The sequence below is a fragment of the Mesoplodon densirostris genome, chromosome 1 (genome assembly GCF_025265405.1).
Source record: "Mesoplodon densirostris isolate mMesDen1 chromosome 1, mMesDen1 primary haplotype, whole genome shotgun sequence".
NCBI classification, from domain to species: domain Eukaryota; kingdom Metazoa; phylum Chordata; class Mammalia; order Artiodactyla; family Ziphiidae; genus Mesoplodon; species Mesoplodon densirostris.
In genome coordinates, this window is record NC_082661.1 from 115453564 (window position 1) to 115475463 (window position 21900).

General features: G+C 36.6%; 1 protein-coding gene across 1 annotated transcript in view; it reads left to right on the forward strand.

Annotated features, from left to right (window-relative positions):
- Nucleotides 1–21900, forward strand: part of RYR2 (ryanodine receptor 2) — a 727841-nt gene that overhangs the window by 254971 nt on the left and 450970 nt on the right. Inside the window, exon 3 of the mRNA XM_060096737.1 lies at nucleotides 1422–1526. Coding sequence (XP_059952720.1) covers nucleotides 1422–1526 — 105 coding nt within the window. The remainder of the gene's footprint in view (nucleotides 1–1421; nucleotides 1527–21900) is intronic.

Here is a 21900-nt window from a genome sequence, read left to right on the forward strand (position 1 = left end):
AGTAGCTGCACCCAGATTTGAGAGATTCCTTTGACTACTAGCTGAGATAGTTTGAGGAGGAATGGAAAGAAATTGGGCTGGGGGCCACAGAAGCCCATGATAAGAGGATAGAGGAATTTAGAAAACGAATGTTCATTAAAAAAATAAAGCAAAGCAAAACATGGGTGCCAGGAAGGTTTGTGGGGTATGAGTAACTAGTGATTATATGCTTCTTTTATTGATAAAATAATCTTAACTTTAATTTTAGAACCCTGGTACCTAATCTTTCCTAGAAACCATAAAGCATTATTCTCTGCTGATAAGGATCTTTTTATTGGTAGTGGCTCAATTTAGTAAATACTTTAACACTGTAAATTGTAATTCTGATGCATTGCATCAAGTTATCAATTTATCCTCCTAATGTTCTTTTTAAGAAGACATATTCTCACTTGTGTTTTGTGTTTAATGTATTTATAATGTTCTTCTGTTGTGAAAATGCTCCTTTGAACATCTTCCCGTACCCAGCTGGATTGCTTCCTGGATCCTGTTTATCTAAAGTAAAAGCATGCATGCACAATAATGCATTTGTTCCTAATTCAGATAGTTCTCTCTAACTTGACAGTCGGTTCTTATCCTGTTTCCTTCACCTCCTTGGTAGTTACTTGTTGGGATTTTCAGAATTTATGGGGTTATTATTTGATTGGAATGGAAGTTGATGGAAGGAAATAGAAAGGAAAAGGAATGAGTGAGAAAATAAAGCAGTACGCAGACACTGAATAGAAGTCAAATTATTGCATCTGAAGTTGGAGGATATGATACCCAACTTGAGGAAGACAAGCTAATCATTGTCTTTGTGGATAAGGACAAGCCTGTGTAAATCAATATTTTATACCAATCAATTTTATATTTGCTTAACTTCACTGTTAATTTGAGTAAAGTATTTTTCTGTCCTTTTAATTTTTTATCAGCGAAGTACTTGATAGACTAGAAATGAATGCTCTAGAGTCAGAGAAATCTGGCTTTTTAGTCCCGGCTTGAAAAATTTAGTAATTGTGACTTTGGAAAAGTAACCTAACTTCTCTATATTCTTGTCCACACAATAATAGTAATAATCTTTACTGTAGATGACCAGAGGAGTTATTGATAAAGCTCCAAGTGCAGTGCCTAATCAGAGGAGGCACTCAATAAATGGTAGCTTATAGTTATCCATAAATTAAAATGTGGATTAAGTGTGAGCGGTATAGACAATGTATTTGGATGATTTGGGGGCTCATATTAGAGAATTGACAAGTACTCTTTATTCTTTCTGTGAAAGAAACAAGTATATAATAAGGTAAATTGGGTCTGGATTCTTGATGATGATGGTGGTGGTGATGGTGATGATAATGATGATGATGATGACGACGACAATGATGATGACGGCTTTCCTTCTTTCTGCACAGAATGTCCCCCCAGACCTCTCCATCTGCACCTTTGTGCTGGAACAGTCCCTGTCTGTCCGGGCCCTGCAGGAGATGCTGGCTAACACTGTGGAGAAGTCACAAGGGGTAAGTACTTAATTTATGTTGTCTTGCAGTATTTTAATGAACTCAGCTACTATATGAATGATTTCTTTCACAGGTTTTGGAGATTTTCTTTTGACCAAAATATGTAAATGCCTTTTAGTTGTGATTTTCTTAAGCTTGCCTTTCTGCTTCATCCAGCAGATCATTGATGTCTTAAAGAACTTAAAAAAATCCATCCTCAGGGTGATCTGTGTCCTTGAACCTCATGCTTATGTCAATGGTTACAATAGAATCTTCTCCTTGAGCATTTGTGTTTCTAACGTTTTTGGAGCTGTTATTTTGACTCTTTCAATTAATTGCTTTATGCATGGTTGTTATTAATCTTTATTTCATTCTCAAATGCCTCTAACTATGTGACTGTTTACTAAGCTTCTTTATGGCAAGTAAAATTTCATGGCACTCATATATTTGAAGTAACGAAATTATGGTGTTACAGCTTTAGTCAGTTGTAATTTTGCAAAGAGCTAATCATTTTCTTCTGAAAAGTGAAATTTTTATTTTATCCCCTAATGCAAACATTTTTCTTTGCAAGCTTATTTGGTAATTTAAATTATGTTCCATTCTATGCTGTGAGTGATTTCTGGGCTACTACCCATTCTTAGCCAATTCATTAAATTTTAGAATTAAGCAGGAGGATGAATGGTCAAATTTTGTTTCCTGTTTATTTGTTTGCTTGTTGCTATAATTACTGCACTGTGTGGTTTAATAAGCTATACTATTTCCAGGAATAAAACTGAAAATTTTTATTTACCATTATTGGTCCATGTGTTGCTGTTTTTGTTGTTAATCATTGCTCTGGTTTGGATAAGTAAAGAGATTAAAAAATGATAATATATGGTTTAACAGAAAATGAGTGATCAATTCTGATGTAATGTATTTTCATTAGCCTTGTAGTTTTTTAAATTTTAGTGTCACACAGCTTAGGACTTTAATTGGTTTGTACATTAATTTTCAATTAATTTAAAATTTTAATACTATACGACATATATGTATGTATGTATGGAGGAGAAAAGTACGTTTGTAAGTATGGAGGAGAAACTTTAGTGATCTTTATTTGATATTAGACTAATGGCTTATTTTTAAAAAGATCCAAATATGTTATGCATATTTTAATTTTTCAAGTTCATTTTTGGTTACAACAGTTTGAAATTAAGGTATTAAACTACAGAAAGTTAAAAAAATGTTTTTTCTGTTTTTTAATGCAGCGCTTTTGGATTAGACTTGAATCAAAGAGGAATAAAACATTTCTCAGTTTAACTAGTTTTCTTTCTACCTGGAATAACCCCTCCTGAGTTTTAAACATCACATATCAACTTTGAAATTCAAATCTGTCTTTACAAAGGAAAATCCTTTTTCTTTTGCATGAGCATCTAGAAAAGTGTGTATTGTCATTTCACTTATCTTTATAGATACCAACTTATGATTAAATTCCCATAAATTTAATTTTTGTATTGCTAAGCTGCTTTTTCTAAATTTAAAATTTTGAGAAGATGTTTTACCTCCCTAGAATCATGGCGTTGGATTAGGCAAGCTCTCAATTTTCTGTTTATATAGGAAGTGTTGAAAATACTATTTTTGGACTTATGTTTTGAAGATACTTATTAGAATTTCTGCCTCCCCCCATATATTTATTTAGCTGAATTTTATTTTGAGCTGTACTCTATCTAGAAAGTTTCTATCAGAGATAAAGTGGTAATTTATGTAATATGTGGAATACCATTTATAAGGACCAGCGTAGCTACCATAAGACATTAATTAGAAAACAAAACTTGAGAAAAACCTGCTACAGGAAAGGAACATATTCCATTTAGCCAAATCTCACTTTCAAGCTAGTAACTTTTAGGAAGAAACCACTGTCAAATAGCTCCAGAGGAAACTGTGTCTGGGGGAAAGAAGGGTTCTTAGACTGCAGAGGAGTTGTGATTGTACCCGGGAGTGATGTTCAAAATACTTCATAACTAGTTTGACACAGGCATTGATTACTCAGAGTGGACCTCAGTCAAATTGCTTGAGTCACGGTCCTGGGGAGATTTGGGGGGTGGTCTGACCAGTTTGGGGGTATCGTGGAGGAGTTGTGGGATGATCAGAGTTGGGGCTGAGGTTATTTACCAGGAGGGCTAGTTTTCCACTGTAACAACCATCTTCATCATAATAGTGCAAACTGGCTGAAGAGCATGTCTGATTACATGGGATCAGTGGATGCTGTTGACACTTGTAGGAGTCAGTCTTTGGACTCCATAGGTATCCATATCCTCTTTACGAGCGCCTCATATGTCTCCTTTGAATTCATTATGGGAATCTGTGGCGAATGTTAATAATTTTGTCAAGCAAATTGTCATCTCTAACAATAAATTATATGCAGTAGATTTGCTTAAAGAAAGATCCACTTTGACTGGGATGAAGTGTGTCAGGAAGGTGATGCTCATTTTCTTGAAATCATTTCTTTCCCTACCAATTAACAGCGTATCAAAAAGAACCTGTGTATTACCTGATTCTCCCACTCTCTCGTGATCAACTTTCTCTAAGAAGCCTTGTTCTTTTTTTTTTTTTTTTTTTTTTTGCGGTATGCGGGCCTCTCACAGTTGTGGCATCTCCCATTGCGGAGCACAGGCTCCGGACACGCAGGCCCAGCGGCCATGGCTCACGGGCCCAGCCGCTCCGCGGCATGTGGGATCTTCCCGGACCGGGGCACAAACCCGCGTCCCCTGCATCGGCAGGCGGACTCTCAACCACTGCGCCACCAGGGAAGCCCAGAAGCCTTGTTCTTTAAAAAAAAAAAAAAAAAAATTCTTCTTAAATTCTTTGTGTAATTCAATACACTTAATACTGATACTATTTAATGTCCAAAATGCTGTCATAGGCATGGTAGCAATACAAACACACTTGATGATGATAAGGAAAAAAATTTCTCATCTAGAACCATGACTTTTCTTCTTGTGGTTAAGTACCATTTTGTTTGTATTCTTGGGTCCCACAGGATAAATGCATGGTTTTATTAAAGCTGCAGGAAATCTAGCAGGAAATTCCCGACATCATTTGTGCCAAAACAAATCATGAAGATTATCGATAACAAAAGGAGATGCGTAAAATGAAACAGAAAAAATATTACCTAATTTATGAAGTTTTGATTCCACAGAGTTGCTTATTGTGGCTATTAGTAAAATAACTAACATATAAGTGGCACAAGAAGCATTCTGAAAGGTTTTATCGGGAGGGATTTTAAAAAATATCACACTTTTTTAATTAAACAGATAAGACAGATCTAGATCTGATGTATATAATTCCACTAAACATCATTTAGCTTTTATTCTTAATCAAAGCATATCAGTCATAAATAGGCCAAGACCTGTTTAGCTTTATCTGAATGGCAGAGCCTTTAAAATCCTGAGGGTGGAGACAATGCACATAAAACAAGGAAAAAATGACTGCGGGAGCATTACCCGTCCGTTTGGCCGAATTTTGCCTGAACTTCTGTACATGCACATCCTTGCTTGTGTTAATTTTTCTCTTCTCCCTCTGGGTTTTATGTGGTTCTGGATAACTTGTCTGCTTCTGAATCCACTTCTATCTCCTCTCGCTCTTCAGATTTTTTGGGGGGCATACCCGGTGATATAGCATAGGCCTAAGCAGGGTTTTGTAGAATTTGTGAACAGTTTTAAGAATACGAGCTGTGCCACATATTCACTCTGTGGCTTTGGAGAAGGTCAGTATTTATCATCAGGTTTAGTAATTATTAAATGATGAAGTATGTGGAATATTCACCATACATTTAACAGTGGCTATTTTTATTGTTTTACATATTCTTTTTCTCATACCTGTAAGAAATGGTTGGACTGCTACAATCCCTGACTTCCTTTTCCCTGGACTTGCAGTTTCCTTCTCTGTGACCTTGGCTGGTCCAGAGTCCCCCTTCTCCCTCCTCCAGTATCCCAGCCAATTTGTTCTGAGATTTAGTCGTGCCAGTTCAATGATGGCACAATTAGGTTAAAATATAGTCAGTGATAGTATTTGCTTATTTCTGTGTGTGTTCTAGTTAATAAAGTTTAATAATTTAGGTGATCCTGTGCTTTTGCATATTTGTTTCATTATACCTTAATTCAGAAACATTTTTGATGAACATTAATTTTTATTTTTGTGATGCCTAGTTTAATTTAAGGATTCCACTTCATGGAAGCACAGATATGAAGTGAGAAGTGAGACAGTATAGTGGAAGGAGCTTTGGTTTTACAGTCTGTGAAATTTATTGATAATTCTTACTTTTTCAAATACTATTTTTAATAGTTATCATTTGTTGACAGGTATTGCTTTTGTTTAACACCATGAGTATATTAAGTGGCTTATTATTTGTATTACTATTTAGGAGAGTATATACAAAGATAACATTGACTGTCCTTTCTGTCATTTGGTTTAACTGTTTCTGGGAGAATTGTAGAACCCTGTCCCTTTTGACTTTGGCTTGTAACCACTTGACTATCGGTGCCTTGTTGTTAGACAATTAGTAGCTTGAACCAAGAAACAAAAAGTAAAATTAAACCAATATTTGCCCCTTATATCCTGCTTTTTGGAGGAAATTCGTAATTTTGGTAATTCTGATTGGTATCATTCATTCACTTTACGTCATATATTTTCCTCATTATTATAGGTAATTGGTAGTTTTCTATAATTTCAATTACAACTGATGCTTTAAATATCTATAAAATTTACAATGTAATATTATAAATATTACTTATTATGAAAGTCAGTTGTAATCATTCATTTATCTAATGCAAACTTTGAACATTTATAAGGTATACTTTATAAGACTGTGGATAGAAAGATGAATAATAGGAGATTTTTGTCATCAATGGATTCACAGTCTAATGCAGGAATAGAAGGAAACTTATAGTGCAGTATGATGTGTGTTATCATGGAAGTGTAGATAAAGTGTTAGCACAAGGAGAAGGGACTGGGTTTGTGGAACTTGGCATTCCTTTGAGTGTTCTTTGGACTTGCTACATCATTTCTAAGACAAGTAGAAATAATATTAAAACTATTAATATAAAAATCACTTAAAATTTTTCTCCAGGGAACAACTTGGTCTCATTAGACTATTCTTTAGAATTCTATTAGAAACTAGTACTTGCCAGGAGGACTATGCATAATATGTCCAAAGATTTTCCTAATATGGTTTTTATGTTTCAATGTACTGAAATGGTTTATTATTTTATATGAAATCCTAAGAGTGTTTCATATTTCTAAATTATATACTGTCTTGTAATTACAAAATACCACTGTGACTTAATTATTAATAGAGAGGTACATCAGACTCAGACATGTTCAGTTTTTATGAAAAATGAAGTTATAGAATATGGAGTATTATTATACAGTTGTACCATTCTTCTAATAAAACCTCTGCTTTTTTAAAGCATGTACTCTGAGAGTATTCAAAAATGCATCAAGAAGTAACCAGCTAAATTTACTGGTAAATGAGGTGGGTTTTTTAAAAATACATTTTTTAAACATTGAAGCACCATAGATGAATTTTTAAAAAATACATTTATCAAACATTGACATTCCAATTTCAGGCAAGTAATTGCATTTAAGATCATTTTATATAAATGCAAGAGTAGAAGTTGAAGTTCAAGAAGTTGTGTGCTGTTTTCCATGGTGGTTAAGCATACAGATTCTAGAGCAAACTCCTTGAGTTAAATTCTTGGTAAACTTAGGAAAGCTGCTTAATGTTTCTGTACCTCAGTTTTCTCATCTATAAAGTGGGGGAAAATAGTGTCCCCTTCATAGTGTTGTTGTGAGAATCTAATAAGTCCATATAACTAATGTGTATAGAACATTCATGGCACACAGGAAGCACTATAGCTATGCTGTTATCTTATTATCATGTTTGCTTTGGGAATGCAAATGTTTGCTCCAGACCAAATATTTGGTCCAAATATTAAAATCATATTCGGCCCAAGTATTAAAAAACATATTTGGCCCAAATATTAAAAGCAAAACAAACAAACAGAAGTAAAGCCCCCAGTTACCTCAAGGCTCCAGAGAGTTGACCAAAAGCAGACATATTCTGGAGAGGAGCCAGACTTGGAAAATGAAATTGGTGCCAATGACTTTTATATTTTTTAAGGCTTTTAGCCTGGAGACTGACAGAAGTCAGTTCTGTGTGGTAGAGAAAACTCTAAAAGAACATGCACAGTCTCTCTGAAGACAGAAAGTCAAGGAGTGATCCTGGAAACGAGAAATCCAGAGAGAGGGGGCCCCAAATTCTGTGCATACACTCTGCTCAAGTGTCTGGCTGATGCTTAGCCACGTGTATGGGAGGCAGGTGTGAATTCAGTTACCACTGCTAAGGGCAGTGCTGCACTGAGGTTTGCGCTGCCACCAAGCATTTTGCAGTTTGTGGTTTGAGTCCCACCAAGTTGATTGCTTGTTAAAGCAAATACAGTCAACGTTCTTCAGTGATATATAGCAGAATCCAAAATCTCAACAATATAAAAGGACAGGATACAATTCATAATTGCTTAAAATATATAGAAACATGCAAATGTGACCCAATCTCAAGAGAGACGGCTACCAAGAACAACCTGGAGATGATCTTACCAGACAAGGATTTAAAGCAGCTATTATGGCTGTGTTCAATGAAGTCAAGGAAAATATGTTTACTGTGAACAGAAAGATTAAAAAAACTCAACGTATAAAAATTATTCAAAGAAACAAAATGGAATTTCTAGACCTGAAAACTACAGTATCTGAAAAGTTCACATAGCTAGTAAGTGGTAGAACTAGGGTACGAATTTATCTCCATTGGGCTCTGAAGTCTATGTTTTTAAGCTCTTTACTATGGAGTATCCATGTAATAAGAGGAGAGCAGTGGGAGAGCCTAGGGGGATGTCACTAATAAAGCAGTGGGAAGAAGAGGAGGAGGACCCCATGGAAGGCTCTGGGAAGATGCAATCTGGGAGACAAGAGGAAAACTAGGAGAAAATAGTTACAGAAGCCATGTGTATTAGTTTCTATGACTGCTGTAATAAATTACTCCAAGCCTGATGGCTTAAAACACCATGAACTTATTTTCTTAAAGTTCTTGAGGTAAGAATTCTAAAACTTAGTCTTAATGGGCTAAAATCAAGGTTTTGGCAGGACTGCATTAATTATGGTGGCTCTAGGGAGGAATCCATTTCCTTGCCTTTTCTGGCTTATATTTTTGGCTGGTGGCCCATGTTCCATCTTCAAAGCCAGCAACATACTATTATGTTACATATTCACAGGCTCTGTGGAATAGGATGTGGATGGTTTTGAGGTGCCACTATTTGGCCTACTACATCATGGAAGTATAGAGTTTCAGTAAGATATTGTTGACAACATCAGATGAAAATCAGAGAAATCTAGTTGAATAAGGACTGAAAAGTGTACTTTGGTTTGACAGGAGCCTGGTTTTCCTGCAAACCAATCAATATTATTTTCAATCTATCTTATTTATACATACTAATCCATAGATTCACGCATATTTTACATTGAAAAGACTTTATTCTCTAAGGAGTTTTCGGTATTTATTGGTTACTCCAAAAGTGGTGCTCAATATTTCTTTTATACTTATATTTAAATATATTTAATATTCTTTTATATTCTTATTCTTCTGGTATTTTGGTTCATGTTCACTATATCTAAAAGTCTTATTTGTTCATGCTCTTGGGCAGATAGGCCAAGGATCAAAAATTAAGGGTTAATGTTGCATCCACCCTGGTTGAGTTTTATTTTCATACTGATATTTTTCCGTTTGCTTTCTCTTCATTAAAGTGAATTGGGGTAGTGTTGAGGAAAAAGGAAGGGTTGGCACACCTTGCTGTGAATCATATAATATAGATTGTATTCTGTACATTATTAAAAATATGTTTCTCAGATGGCTGGGCTAATGATCCACTGGGGAAAAAATTGAAGTTTACTTAAACACTTGATATTGTTCATCCATTTTCAAATATGTTACTGCTCTACACAGTCTAAGTCTCCGTTGAAATACAGAATCAAACAATTAGGATATAAAATTGTGATTACACTTTTAAATACTCCCGGGGCAGTAGTTATCTGCCTCTGAAGAGATCAGAACCAAAGACTGAATGGGGCTACTTTTTAATAAAGAAAAATAATACTACACTCACAATTTTTGTTTTTGTGTCAGCCTAGACTATAGTAAGGAATCAATTAATTTTATATATTGATAATGTTAAAAGTCATTAGTGACACATAACGCACAAGCAACAAAATAAAAACAGGTGGGACTACAACAAACTAAAAAGCTTCTGCACAGCAATAGGAACAACAAGTGAAAAGACAGCCTATGGGATGGGAAAAATATTTGCAAACCATATTATGTGATAAGGGGTTAATATCCAAAATATATAAAGAGCTCATGCAGCTCAATAGCAAAAACCAAATAATCAAATTAAAAATGGACAAAAGACCTGAACAGACATTTTTCCAAAGAAGATGTATGAAAGGCCAACAGGTACATGAAGAGATGCTCAACAGCACTAGACATTAGGGAAATGCAAGTCCAAACCACAGTGAAATATCACCTCATACCTGTAATGGCCATCACCAAAAAGACAAAATATAACAAATACTGGCGAGGTTGTGGAGAAAAGGGAATCCTTGTGCACTGTTGGTGGGATTGTAAACTGGTACAGCTGCGATGGGGATCTTCAACAATTAAATACAGGACTACCGCACGATCCAGCAATTTCACTTCTGGGCGTATATCCAAAGGAAATGAAAACACTAACTTGAAAAGATATCTGCACCTCCATGTTCATAGCAGAATTGTGATAGCCAAGACAGGAAAACTGCCTGAGTGTCCATTGATGGATGAATGGGTCAAGAAATGGTGGAATATCTGTAGAGTGGAATATTATTCAGCCATAAAAAATGAGGAACTCCTTGTGACAACATGGATGGACCTTGAGCATATAATGTTATAGGTGAAGTAAGACAGAGGAAGACGAATACTCTATGATCTTACTTCTTTGTGGAATCTAAAACAACAGTAGCAACAAAAACAAACTCATAGAAAAAGAGATCATCTTTGTGGTTACCAGAGGTGGAGAGAGGAGGAATTGGAGGAAAGCCATCAGAAGGTACAGACTTCCAGTTGTAAGATAAATAAGTGCTACAGATACAATATACAGTATGATGACTGTAGTTAGCACTGCTGTATGATATACAGGAAAGTTGGGAAGAGAGTAGATCCTAAGAGTGCTCATCACAAAGAAAAAATGTTTTTTTCCCCTTTCTTAAAACTAATTAGTTTATTTGTTTTTATTTTTGACTGTGTTGTGTCTTCGTTGCTGTGAGTGAGCTTTCTCTAGTTGTGGCAAGTGGGGGCTACTCTTCATTGCAGTGCGCGGACTTCTCATTGTCACGGCTTCTCTTGTTGCAGAGCATGGGCTCTAGGTGCGCAAGCTCAGTAGTTGTGGCTCATGGGCTTAGTTGCTCCGCAGCATGTGGGATCTTCCCGGTCCAGGGCTCTAACCTGTGTCCCCTGCATTTGCAGGCAGATTCGTAACCATTGTGCCACCAGGGAAGCCCTTTTTCCCCTTTTTTGCTTTCTCTTTTTATTTTATCTACATGAGAGGATGGATGCTAACTAAAATTATTGCGGTAATCATTTCACAATATACATACATAAGTGAAATCATTATGCCGTACACCCTAAACTTACACCATGATATATGTCAATTATATCTCAATAAAACTGGGAAAAAGTAATTAGGGCCTATCATGCATGCAATATAAAAATACACTTAAATTTCCCTTGAAGTTTAAATTCCAGAATCATGTCAATCTTATATTTTCATAACAGTAGTAGAGTATAAAATGAAAGTACCTTCTTCATAATCCTTTTTATCCCCTGAAGATAACCACAGCTAAGATTGGCTTATATACATCTAGAACATCATGTATAAAAAATATTTTTCCATAAACAGGATCATATTACAGACTATTGGATCATCTTCTACAACTTAATCATATATGGTTAAAAATAAGGACACAAAAAGTCCCAAGAAAGAGAATCCAGGTTTAATTGAGCAGGACTCTGGCTCAGATTTTCTATAATTCTCTTGACTCTGTTCTCTCTGTTTGTTTGGTTCTTAGGCTAGTTTCCCTCATGATTACAACAGGGCTGTATCATCATATCAGTGATGATATCCAAATTCAGCAGCATCTCTAGGCACACAAAGCAGCTGACTTTCTTTGCTTTTGTTTATGATAGTAAGGAGATTTTCCCAGAAACCTCCTGGTAGACTTCCCCTATGCCCACTGTCACATACTCATTGCCCATATTATTTACTAGCAAGGGGAAATGTGGCTAACACAATTGGCTCAGAGCGTGGGGAGGGAGGGCAGAAAGGCTACCTCTACAAAACTGGATTTTCTGGGGAGAAAGAGGAGGGTTATATATGTAAGTGAACGTTGGACGATTCCTAACGTTCTTTGCTACGATATATAGCAGACGTGGAGTTGGTACCCTTAAGCCTTATTTGGAAGTATTTATTTAGATTTGAGATCCTCCAGGTTCTTAAGCCAAACAAGATCTAGCAAGTTAAATCCTTACCTAGGAATAGAAATCAAAGTCTATGCTCAGTGGTCTTTGAAGCTGGGAAATGGAAAACCCATGTCTCTTCTCCACCCACCTGATTCATGCAGTATTCATTCCACAAAAGTGTATGGAGTTGCTATTGTGAATTCTGGGCTGGTGACACAGGGATAAATAAGAGGGCATCCTTCCTCTTGAGGAATTTGGTGATCTAATAGTGAAAAGAAAAGGTAGACACATCATTGAATGTGGGTGAAGTGTGCTTTTGATAGTAAACAGTCCAGTGAGAGTACAGAGGAGGGAACTCTTAAGTACTTTCCCACCACTACCTCCCCTATATGAAGGCACACATCCTATCATAAATGGCTGAGGTCCTCTACAGGTAAAAACAGTGAAAAGTTTAATGGAATAGTCTGTTTATATTGTAGGCAAGATGATGTTACTAGCTATTTATGTCAAAACTGAAATTCCCAATTATCTACTGATAACTTAACGTTTTAGTTCGAGAGGCTGGGTTCTATTTGCCTTGCTGTCACGAACATCCCTAGTAAAACATAAATACTGCTTTTTGGGAATGGGGCTCTAAAGCTAATAAATTAACACATTTACTGACTGGGTGTGTTCGTTAGCCAGCATCTTGTCTAAAGCCTGTGTACATAATCATGTAGCTGTCTTTCATCTGTGAAACTGGTGCAGTGATTTAGAAGGTGAATGGGATTATTATCTCCTAAAGGGCATATATAGCTAAAAATATTCACTGAGCAACAACTATTTATCTACCACTTATGTGAATGTGGACATTTGTCTATGGTTGAGATATGCATCCTCTATTTGTAGACGTTTTCTGTTTTATTGTCTTTCTCTCTAGAAAGACTACTTCCTACTCTGAATACTACATATTGCTACGTATTTGAATGATGTGGTTTCCAGAGACACCAGCACCAAACTCAATAAGGAGGTCAATTTAATCAACATGTAATTTAATCACCATGCCAGCATTATGCACTGTTTTAGATGATGACTTTTGCATGTATAGATTATTTTATTCTATTAGTATCATTCAATTTGAACATCTTCCTTAGATTTTTTGGTATTTAAAATAAAAATTATTTTTCACGTGTAAATGTTTGATAGCAAACGAGTCAGATAGTAAATTTATGTGCTAGATTGTTCCTGAATTTACCAATGATTTAAAGATATTCGTAACCTATTGAGCCAAACAGCCTCTAATTTTTATTCTCTTAAAGTAAACTGTATTTTCTTAAAACAGTCTAGTCTAATTTGACAGAATACATCCTCTTTCACTACTTTTTATCAAATACCAGTTCCCCTTACTTCCTCGGCCCCCTCACTAGCACTGTTTCTTACCTTGCTTGAGTTGTCTCCAAAGCATTTCTTTCCTTCTGACATACTATATGTTTCTGTTTTTATTTTTATTTTTAAATAAGCTGTCTATCCCTATTAGAGTATAAATCCCATGAGTGCAAACTTTTTGATCTGTTGTGTTCACTGGCTTTACCAGTAACACCTAGGACAAAGCATGAGATGAACTAGATACTGAGGAAATATTTGCTGACTTGAGGAATTGCAAAATAGAATATATAAACCAAAAATTAAGGGGCTGAAAAGTGCCCCAAATTCTGTGTCTACTACTATGGTGACAGTTTTGAACCTAAGTAGAACATTGACTATTCAGTGCAGCTATTTTTCACCTTTCCCTTCTCTATTGCGAGAGAAAAGAAACATATTCAGAAGGGAAAATGAGAAAATAACCTTTTGGGGTTAGATAACCATGCATCCTTGTTTGTCTGGCACAGTTCAGGTTAACACCTGTCACAGCTTAATTCCTGTTATCCCCCTTTCACTGTCCATGGTGCCCCAGTCTGGGTGAGAAACTAAATGGCCATCCCCAGTCATGGTACCTTGGCGAATCATATAAAAGTTTCAGACGTGTTCCCCAGAAAAAATACAGGTAATTTCTACACATACAAAATCTTTCATATACTTTGAGATTTGAGGACTTAAAAGGAATCCAAGCCACTCTTTTGACTTGTAGCCACACACTCTCAGAATCTGTACTTTTTTGCACCTAATCTCAGAGCTGTGAGAGAAAGACGAAGTCCAGTGGGATCTGTATAACTTCGAGACCAGATGGAACATTCTGACAGCATGAGGTCAGTACTGGAGGTATGACCAGATGTGACTTCTCTGACTTCTGAGTTAATAGTGATGCCATTAGCTCTAAGACACCAACAGAGCTGTGGTCGAGTTCTTTACTGGAACAGGAAACCTTAGAACTGTCCTTAGACCATTGACAGAGTAGTACAGAGAGCAGCACACCCAGGGCACACAGAATGGGCTCCGTAGTGCACTGATTTCCATAGTTCTGGAGACAGTGAGCCTGGTGTGAGATAAGAAGAACCTATTGAAATGGTTACGTGATCTGACATGAGAGAAAAGTGTCCCAATGAGATTAGACAGTGCAGACAGAGAGAGAGAGAGAGAAGCGATAGATAAATCACAGCAGAGACAACAAAAGAAGCAAAGTTTGGGGCTTCCCTGGTGGCGCAGTGGTTGAGAGTCTGCCTGCCGATGCAGGGGACACGGGTTCGTGCCCTGGTCTGGGAAGATCCCACATGCCGCGGAACGGCTAGGCCCGTGAGCCATGGCCGCTGAGCCTGCGTGTCCGGAGCCTGTGCTCCGCAATGGGAGAGGCCACAACAGTGAGAGGCCCACGTACCACAAAAAAAAAAAAAAAAAAAAAAAAAGAAGCACAGTTAGGCCAGCAAAATTTAACACTTCATAAGCTGGAGTTACTTGCATTTGTTCACTCTACAGATGTACCATGAGTAACTTATGTTCCAAGCTCTGTGTAGGAGAAATGGTGAGGGAGAGCCTGAGGGGCTAGGGATGTTTCTTCCAGGACAGGACATAAGTGGAATCTGTGCATTATAATATAAACTATAAATTTTGGGGGGAAGTGAAGGATTAAAAATGAGATCCTAGGGGCAAAGATAAAAACTGAGATTATCTTTACACACCCATGGCCTGGAGATTTTGTTTTGTTTTCTTTCTAATGGTATTAGTGTGTATAACAGTTATGAGTAGGAAAGTGGTTTATATCATATATTTAATCATGAGATATAGTCTCTATACTTCCAAAATGGATTTGAGGTGAATGCTACATAGTTATCTCAATTCAGTAAATTTGTAGTTAGTTTCACCATAAGGAGTTTTTGGTTCCTTTGAAAACTATTCAAGAACTGCTTAGGAAGAAATCTGTGCACCAAGAGATTCAGCCAATAATTAGATCACCCTTATGGTGTTTTCTCAAGGACTGTTTTGATTGTGGCTTCTTTCTAGGTTGAACTGTTGAACAACTGTTCCCTGAGCAGACTGTTCCTAATTTAATTGTTGCTAAGTGAACAATCAGTTTTCATGAAGGAACTTAAGCTTTAGTTTTTCTTCATGTCTAGCTTTAGTTAGTTTTTCATTTTGTCCATTCTCTATCCAAATTGGACCCACTCCTTGAATATGCTCTATTTTCCCCAGATACATTACTCATATTCTTACCACACTAATTCCTCAACTTAGAGTTCTGAGCCATTCAAAAGTTTACCCTATACTTCTATGCTTATGTCCAAGAAGGTGTCTTCCTTGAACTTTTTCATAATCCTCTCCGCCAGAAATAATATTTCTACTCATGGATCCATATCACTGGGTTTTTAAGTTTTTCTACATTTCTCTCATTTTATAATTATTTGGTATGTATTATATATAAGTTATTTACATTAGAATATGTTTTTTTAGAGCAGTTTGAGATTTACAGAAAACTGTCTGAAAAAGTCCCATAACCTTTCCCCTTCCCTATATCCTTTATTATTATAGTACCTTGCATTAGTGTGATATATTTGTTATAACTGACAAACATTATCACTCAGAGCTCATAGTTTACATTAGGGCAGATATTGACAAATCATTATCATTCAGATTTCATAGTTTACGTTAGGGTTCACTCTTTGTGCTGTACATTCTAAAAGTTTTGACAAATACATGATGTCATGTATCCACCATTACTGATATTGTACAGAATAGTTTCACTGCCCTAAAAGTCCCGTGTGCTTCACCTCTTCATGCCTCCCTCCCTTCTAACCACTGATCTTTTTACTGTCTCTCCATAGTTTTGCATTTTCCATAATGTCATATACTTAGAATCATACAGTATGCAGCCTTATTATTCTGGCTTTTTTCACATAGTGATATGCATTTAAGCTTTCTCTATGTCTTTTCCTAGCTTGATAGCTTGTTTCTTTTTATTACTGAGTAATATTCCATTGCCTGGTTGTACAGGAGTTTGTTTATCCATTTACCTATTGAAGAATATCTTGGTTATTTCTAAGCTTTGGCAATTATGAATAAAGCTGCTATAAACTCACATGCAGGTTTTCATGTAGACATAAGCTCCCAGCTCCTTTGGGTAAATACCAAGAAAAGAGATTGCTTGGTCATATGTTAAGGGTATGTTTACTTTTGTAAGAGACTGTCAAACTGACTTTCAAAGTATCTGTAGCATGTGGCATTCCATGAATGAATGAGAGTTCCAGTTGCTCCACATCCTTATCAGCATTTGGTGGTGTCAGTTTTTGGATTTTAGCCATTCTCACAGTTGTGTAAATGGTAACTTATTGTTATTTTAATTTGCCATCTCCTGATGATATATGACGTAGACCATCTTTTCATATGCTTATTTGCCATAGTGTCTTTTTTTGTGAGGTGTCTATTGAGATCTTTTGACAAATTTTAAATTGGGTTGTTTATTTTCATATTGTTTTTAAAATTGAAGTATAGCTGATTTACAATGTATTAATTTCTGCTGTACAGCAAAGTGATTCAGTTACATATATATATATATATATATATATATATTCTTTTTCATCTTCTTTTCCATTATGGTTTATAATAGGATATTGAATATAGTTTCCTGTGCTATACAGTGGCACATTGTTATTTATCCATTCTGTATATAATAGTTGGCATCTGCTCATCCCAAACTCCCAGTTTATCCCTCCTCCATCCTCTCTCCCCCTTGGCAACCACAAGGCTGTTCTCTATGTCTGTAAGTCTGTTTAGTAGATAAGTTCATTAGTGTCATGTTTTAGGTTCCACACATAAGTGATATCATATGGTATCTGTCTTTCTCTTTCTGACTTGACTTAGTATGATATTCTCTAGGTCCATCTATGTTGTTGCAAATGGCATTAGGTCATTCTTTTTTGTGGGTGAGTAGTATTCCGTTGTATATCATATTGTTGAGATTTAAGAGTTCTTTGTATATTCTGGCTACCAGTCTTTTATCATATATATGTTTTGCAAAGATTTTCTCCCAGTTGTGGGTTGAATTTTAATTCAGCTAACAGTGTTTTTCACAGAGCAGAAGACTTCATTTTCATGAAGTTCAACTTAACAATTTTCCATTTATGGATCATGCTTTTGGTGTTGTACCTAAAAAGTCATTGCTAAACCCAAGGTCACCCAGATTTTCTCCTATGCTATCTTCTAGGAGTTTTATAGTTTTGTGTGTTATATTTAGGTCTGTGATCCATTTTGAACTCATTTTTGTGGCAGGTTTAAGATCTGTCTAGATTTTTTTTTTTTAACATCTTTACTGGAGTATAATCGCTTTACAATGTTGTGTTCGTTTCTGCTCTGTAACAAAGTGAATCAGCTATATGTATACATATATCCCCATATCTCCTCCCTCTTGCCTCTCCCTCCCACCCTCCCTATCACACCCCTCTAGGTGGTCACAGAGCACTGAGCTGATCTCCCCGTGCTATGTAGCTGCTTCCCACTAGCTATCTACCTTACGTTTGGTATATATGTCAGTGCTACTCTCTCACTTCGTCCCAACTTACCCTTCCCCCTCCCTATGTCCTTAAGTCCATTCTGTACATCTGCGTCTTTATTCCTGTCCCATCCCTAAGTTCATTAGAACCATTTTTTTTTATATTTTAGATTCCATATATATGTGTTGGTGTACGGTATTTGTTTTTCTCTTTCTGACTTACTTCACTCTGTACGACAGACTCTAGGTCCATCCACCTCACTACAAATAACTCAGTTTCGTTACTTTTTATGGCCGAGTAATATTCCATTGTATATATGTGGCACATCTTCTTTATCCATTCATCTGTCAACGGACACCTAGGTTGCTTCCATGTCCAGGCTACTGCAAATAGTGCTGCAGTGAACATTGTGGTACATGACTCTTTTTGAATTACGGTTTTCTCAGGGTATATGCCCAGTAGTGGGATTGCTGGGTCGTATGGTAGTACTGTTTTTAGTTTTTTAAGGAACCTCCATAGTGTTCTTCATAGTGGCTATATCAATTTACATTCCCACCTACAGTGTAAGAAGGTTCCCTTTTCTCCACACCCTCTCCAGCATTTATTGTTTCTAGATCTTTTTGATGATTGGCCATTCTGACCGGTAAGTGGTGATACCTCATTGTATTTTTGATTTGCATTTCTCTAATGATTTGTTATGTTCAGCATCCTTTCATATGTTTTTTGGCAATCTGTATATCTTCTTTGGAGAAATGTCTATTTAGGTCTTCTGCCCATTTTGGGATTGGGTTGTTTGTCTTTTTGTTATTGAGCTGCATGAGCTGCTTGTAAATTTTGGAGATTAATCCTTTGTCAGTTGCTTCGTTTGCAAATATTTTCTCCCATTCTGAGGGTTGTCTTTTCATCTTGCTTATGGTTTTCTTTGCTGTGCAAAAGCTTTTAAGTTTCATTAGGTCCCATTTATTTATTTTTGTTTTTATTTCCATTTCTCTAGGAGGTGGGTCAAAAAAGGTCTTACTGTGATTTATGTCAAAGAGTGTTCTTCCGATGTTTTCCTCTAAGAGTTTTATAGTGTCTGGCCTTACATTTAGGTCTTTAATCCATTTTCAGTTAATTTTTGTGTATGGTGTTGGGAAGTTTTCTAAGTTCATTCTTTTACATGTAGCTGTCCAGTTTTCCCAGCACCACTTATTGAAGAGGCTGTCTTTTCTCCACTGGATATTCTTGCCCTCTTTATCAAAGATAAGATGACCATATGTGTGTGGGTTTATCTCTGGGCTTTCTGTTATGTTCCATTGAGCTGTATTTCTGTTTTAGTGCCAGTACCATACTGTCTTGATTACTGTAGCTTTGTAATATAATCTGAAATCAGGGATTCTGAGTCCTCCAGCTCCATTTTTCTTTCTCAAGATTGCTTTGGTTATTTGGGACCTTTTATGTTTCCATACAAATGTGAAATTTTTTGTTCTAGTTTGCTGAAAACTGCCATTGGTAGTTTGATAGGGATTGCATTGAATCTGTAGATTGCTTTGGGTAGTATAGTCATTTTCACAATGTTGATTCTTCCAATCCAAGAACATGGTATATCTGTCCATCTATTTGTATCATCTTTAATTTCTTTCATCAGTGTCTTATAGTTTCCTGCATACAGGTCTTTTGTCTCCTTAGGAAGGTTTATTCCTAGGTATTTTATTCTTTTTGTTGCAGTGGTAAATGGTAGTGTTTCCTTAATTTCTCTTTCAGATTTTTCGTCATTAGTGTGTAGGAATGCAAGAGATTTCTGTGCATTAATTTTGTATCCTGCTACTCTGCATATTCATTGATTAGCTCTAGTAGTTTTCTGGTAGCATCTTTAGGATTCTCTATGTATAGTATCATGTCTTCTGCAAACAGTGAAAGCTTTACTTCTTCTTTTCCAATTTGGATTCCTTTTATTTCCTTTTCTTCTCTGATTGCTGAGGCTAAAAGTTCCAAAACTATGTTGAATAATAGTGGTGAGAGTGGGCACCCTTGTCTTGTTCCTGATTTTAGAGGAAATGGTTTCAGTTTTTCACCATTGAGAACGATGTTGGCTGTGGGTTTGTCATATATGGCCTTTATTATGTTGAGGTAAGTTCCTTCTATCCCTACTTTCCAGAGGGTTTGAATCATAAATGCGGGTTGAATTTTTTTTTTTTTTTTCTTTTTGCGGTATGTGGGCCTCTCACTGTTGTGGCCTCTCCCGTTGCGGAGCACAGGCTCCGGATGCGCAGGCCTAGCGGCCATGGCTCACGGGCCCAGCCGCTCCGCGGCATATGGGATCCTCCCAGACCGGGGCACGAACCCGTATCCCCTGCATCGGCAGGCGGACTCTCAACCACTGCGCCACCAGGGAGGCCCCGGGTTGAATTTTGTCAAAAGCTTTTTTTTTTTTTTTTTCTTTTGTGGTCTGCAGACCTCGCACTGTTGTGGCCTCTCCTGTTGCGGAGCACAGGCTCAGTGGCCATGGCTCATGGGCCCAGCCACTCCGTGGCATGTGGGATCTTCCCGGACTGGGGCATGAACCCATGTCCCCTGCATCAGCAGGCAGACTCTCAACAACTGCACACAACCAGGGAAGCCCCGTCAAAAGCTTTTTCTGCATCTATTGAGATGATCATATGGTTTTTTCCCTTCAGTTTGTTAATGTGGTGTATCACATTGATTTGTGTATATTGAAGAACCCTTGCATTTCTGGGATAAACCCCACTTGATCATGGTGTATGATTGTTTTAATGTGCTGTCGGATTCTGTTTGCTAGTATTTTGTTGAGGATTTTTGCGTCTGTGTTCATCAGTGGTATTCGTCTGTAGTTTTCTTTTTTTGTTACATCTTTGTAGGGTTTTGGTATCAGGGTGATGGTGGCCTCGTAGAATGAGTTTGGGAGTGTTCCTGCCTCTGCTATATTTTGGAAGAGTTTGAGAAGGATAGGTGTTAGTTCTTTTCTAAATGTTTGATAGAATTCTCCTGTGAAGCCATCTGGTTCTGAGCTTGTTTGTTTGTCGGAAGATTTTTAATCACACTTTCAATTTCAGTGCTTGTGATTGGTCTGTTTATATTTTCTGTTTCTTCCTGGTTCACTCTCGGAAGGTTGTGCTTTTCTAAGAATTTGTCCATTTCTTCCAGGTTTTCCATTTTATTGGCATATATTTGCTTGTAGTAATCCCTCATTCTTTGTGACTCTGCAGGTTCAGTTGTTACTTCTCCTTTTTCATTTCTAATTCTGTTTATTTGAGTTGTCTCCCTGTTTTTCTTGATGAGGCTGGCTAGTGGTTTATTAATTTTGTTTATCTTCTCAAAGAACCAGCGTTTAGTTTTATTGATCTTTACTATTATTTCCTTAATTTCTTTTTCATTTCTGATGTGATCTTTATGATTTCTTTCCTTCCGCTAACTTTGTGATTTTTTTGTTTTTCTTTCTCTGAGCACTTTAGGTGTAAGCTTAGGTTGTTTATTTGAGGTGTTTCTTTTTTTTGAGGTAGGACTGTATTGCTATAAACTTCCCTCTTAGAACTGCTTTTGCTGCATCCCATAGGTTTTGGGTCATCGTGTTTTCATTGTCATTTGTTTCTAGGTATTTTTTGATTTCCTCTTTGAATTCTTCAGTGATCTCTTGGTTATTTACTAGCATATTGTTTGAAAAATTTTAAAAATTTTAAAAATTTACCAAGGCTTGATATGTGACCCAAGATATGGTCTATCCTGGAGAATGTTCCATGAGCACTTGAGAAGAAAGTGTATTCTGTTGTTTTTGGATGGAATATCCTATAAATATCAATTAAGTCCATCTTGTCTAATGTGTCATTTAAAGCTTGTGTTTCCTTATTGATTTTCATTTTGGATGATCTGTCCATTGGTGATAGTGGGGTATTAAAGTTTCCTACTGTTATTGTTTTTCTGTCGATTTCCC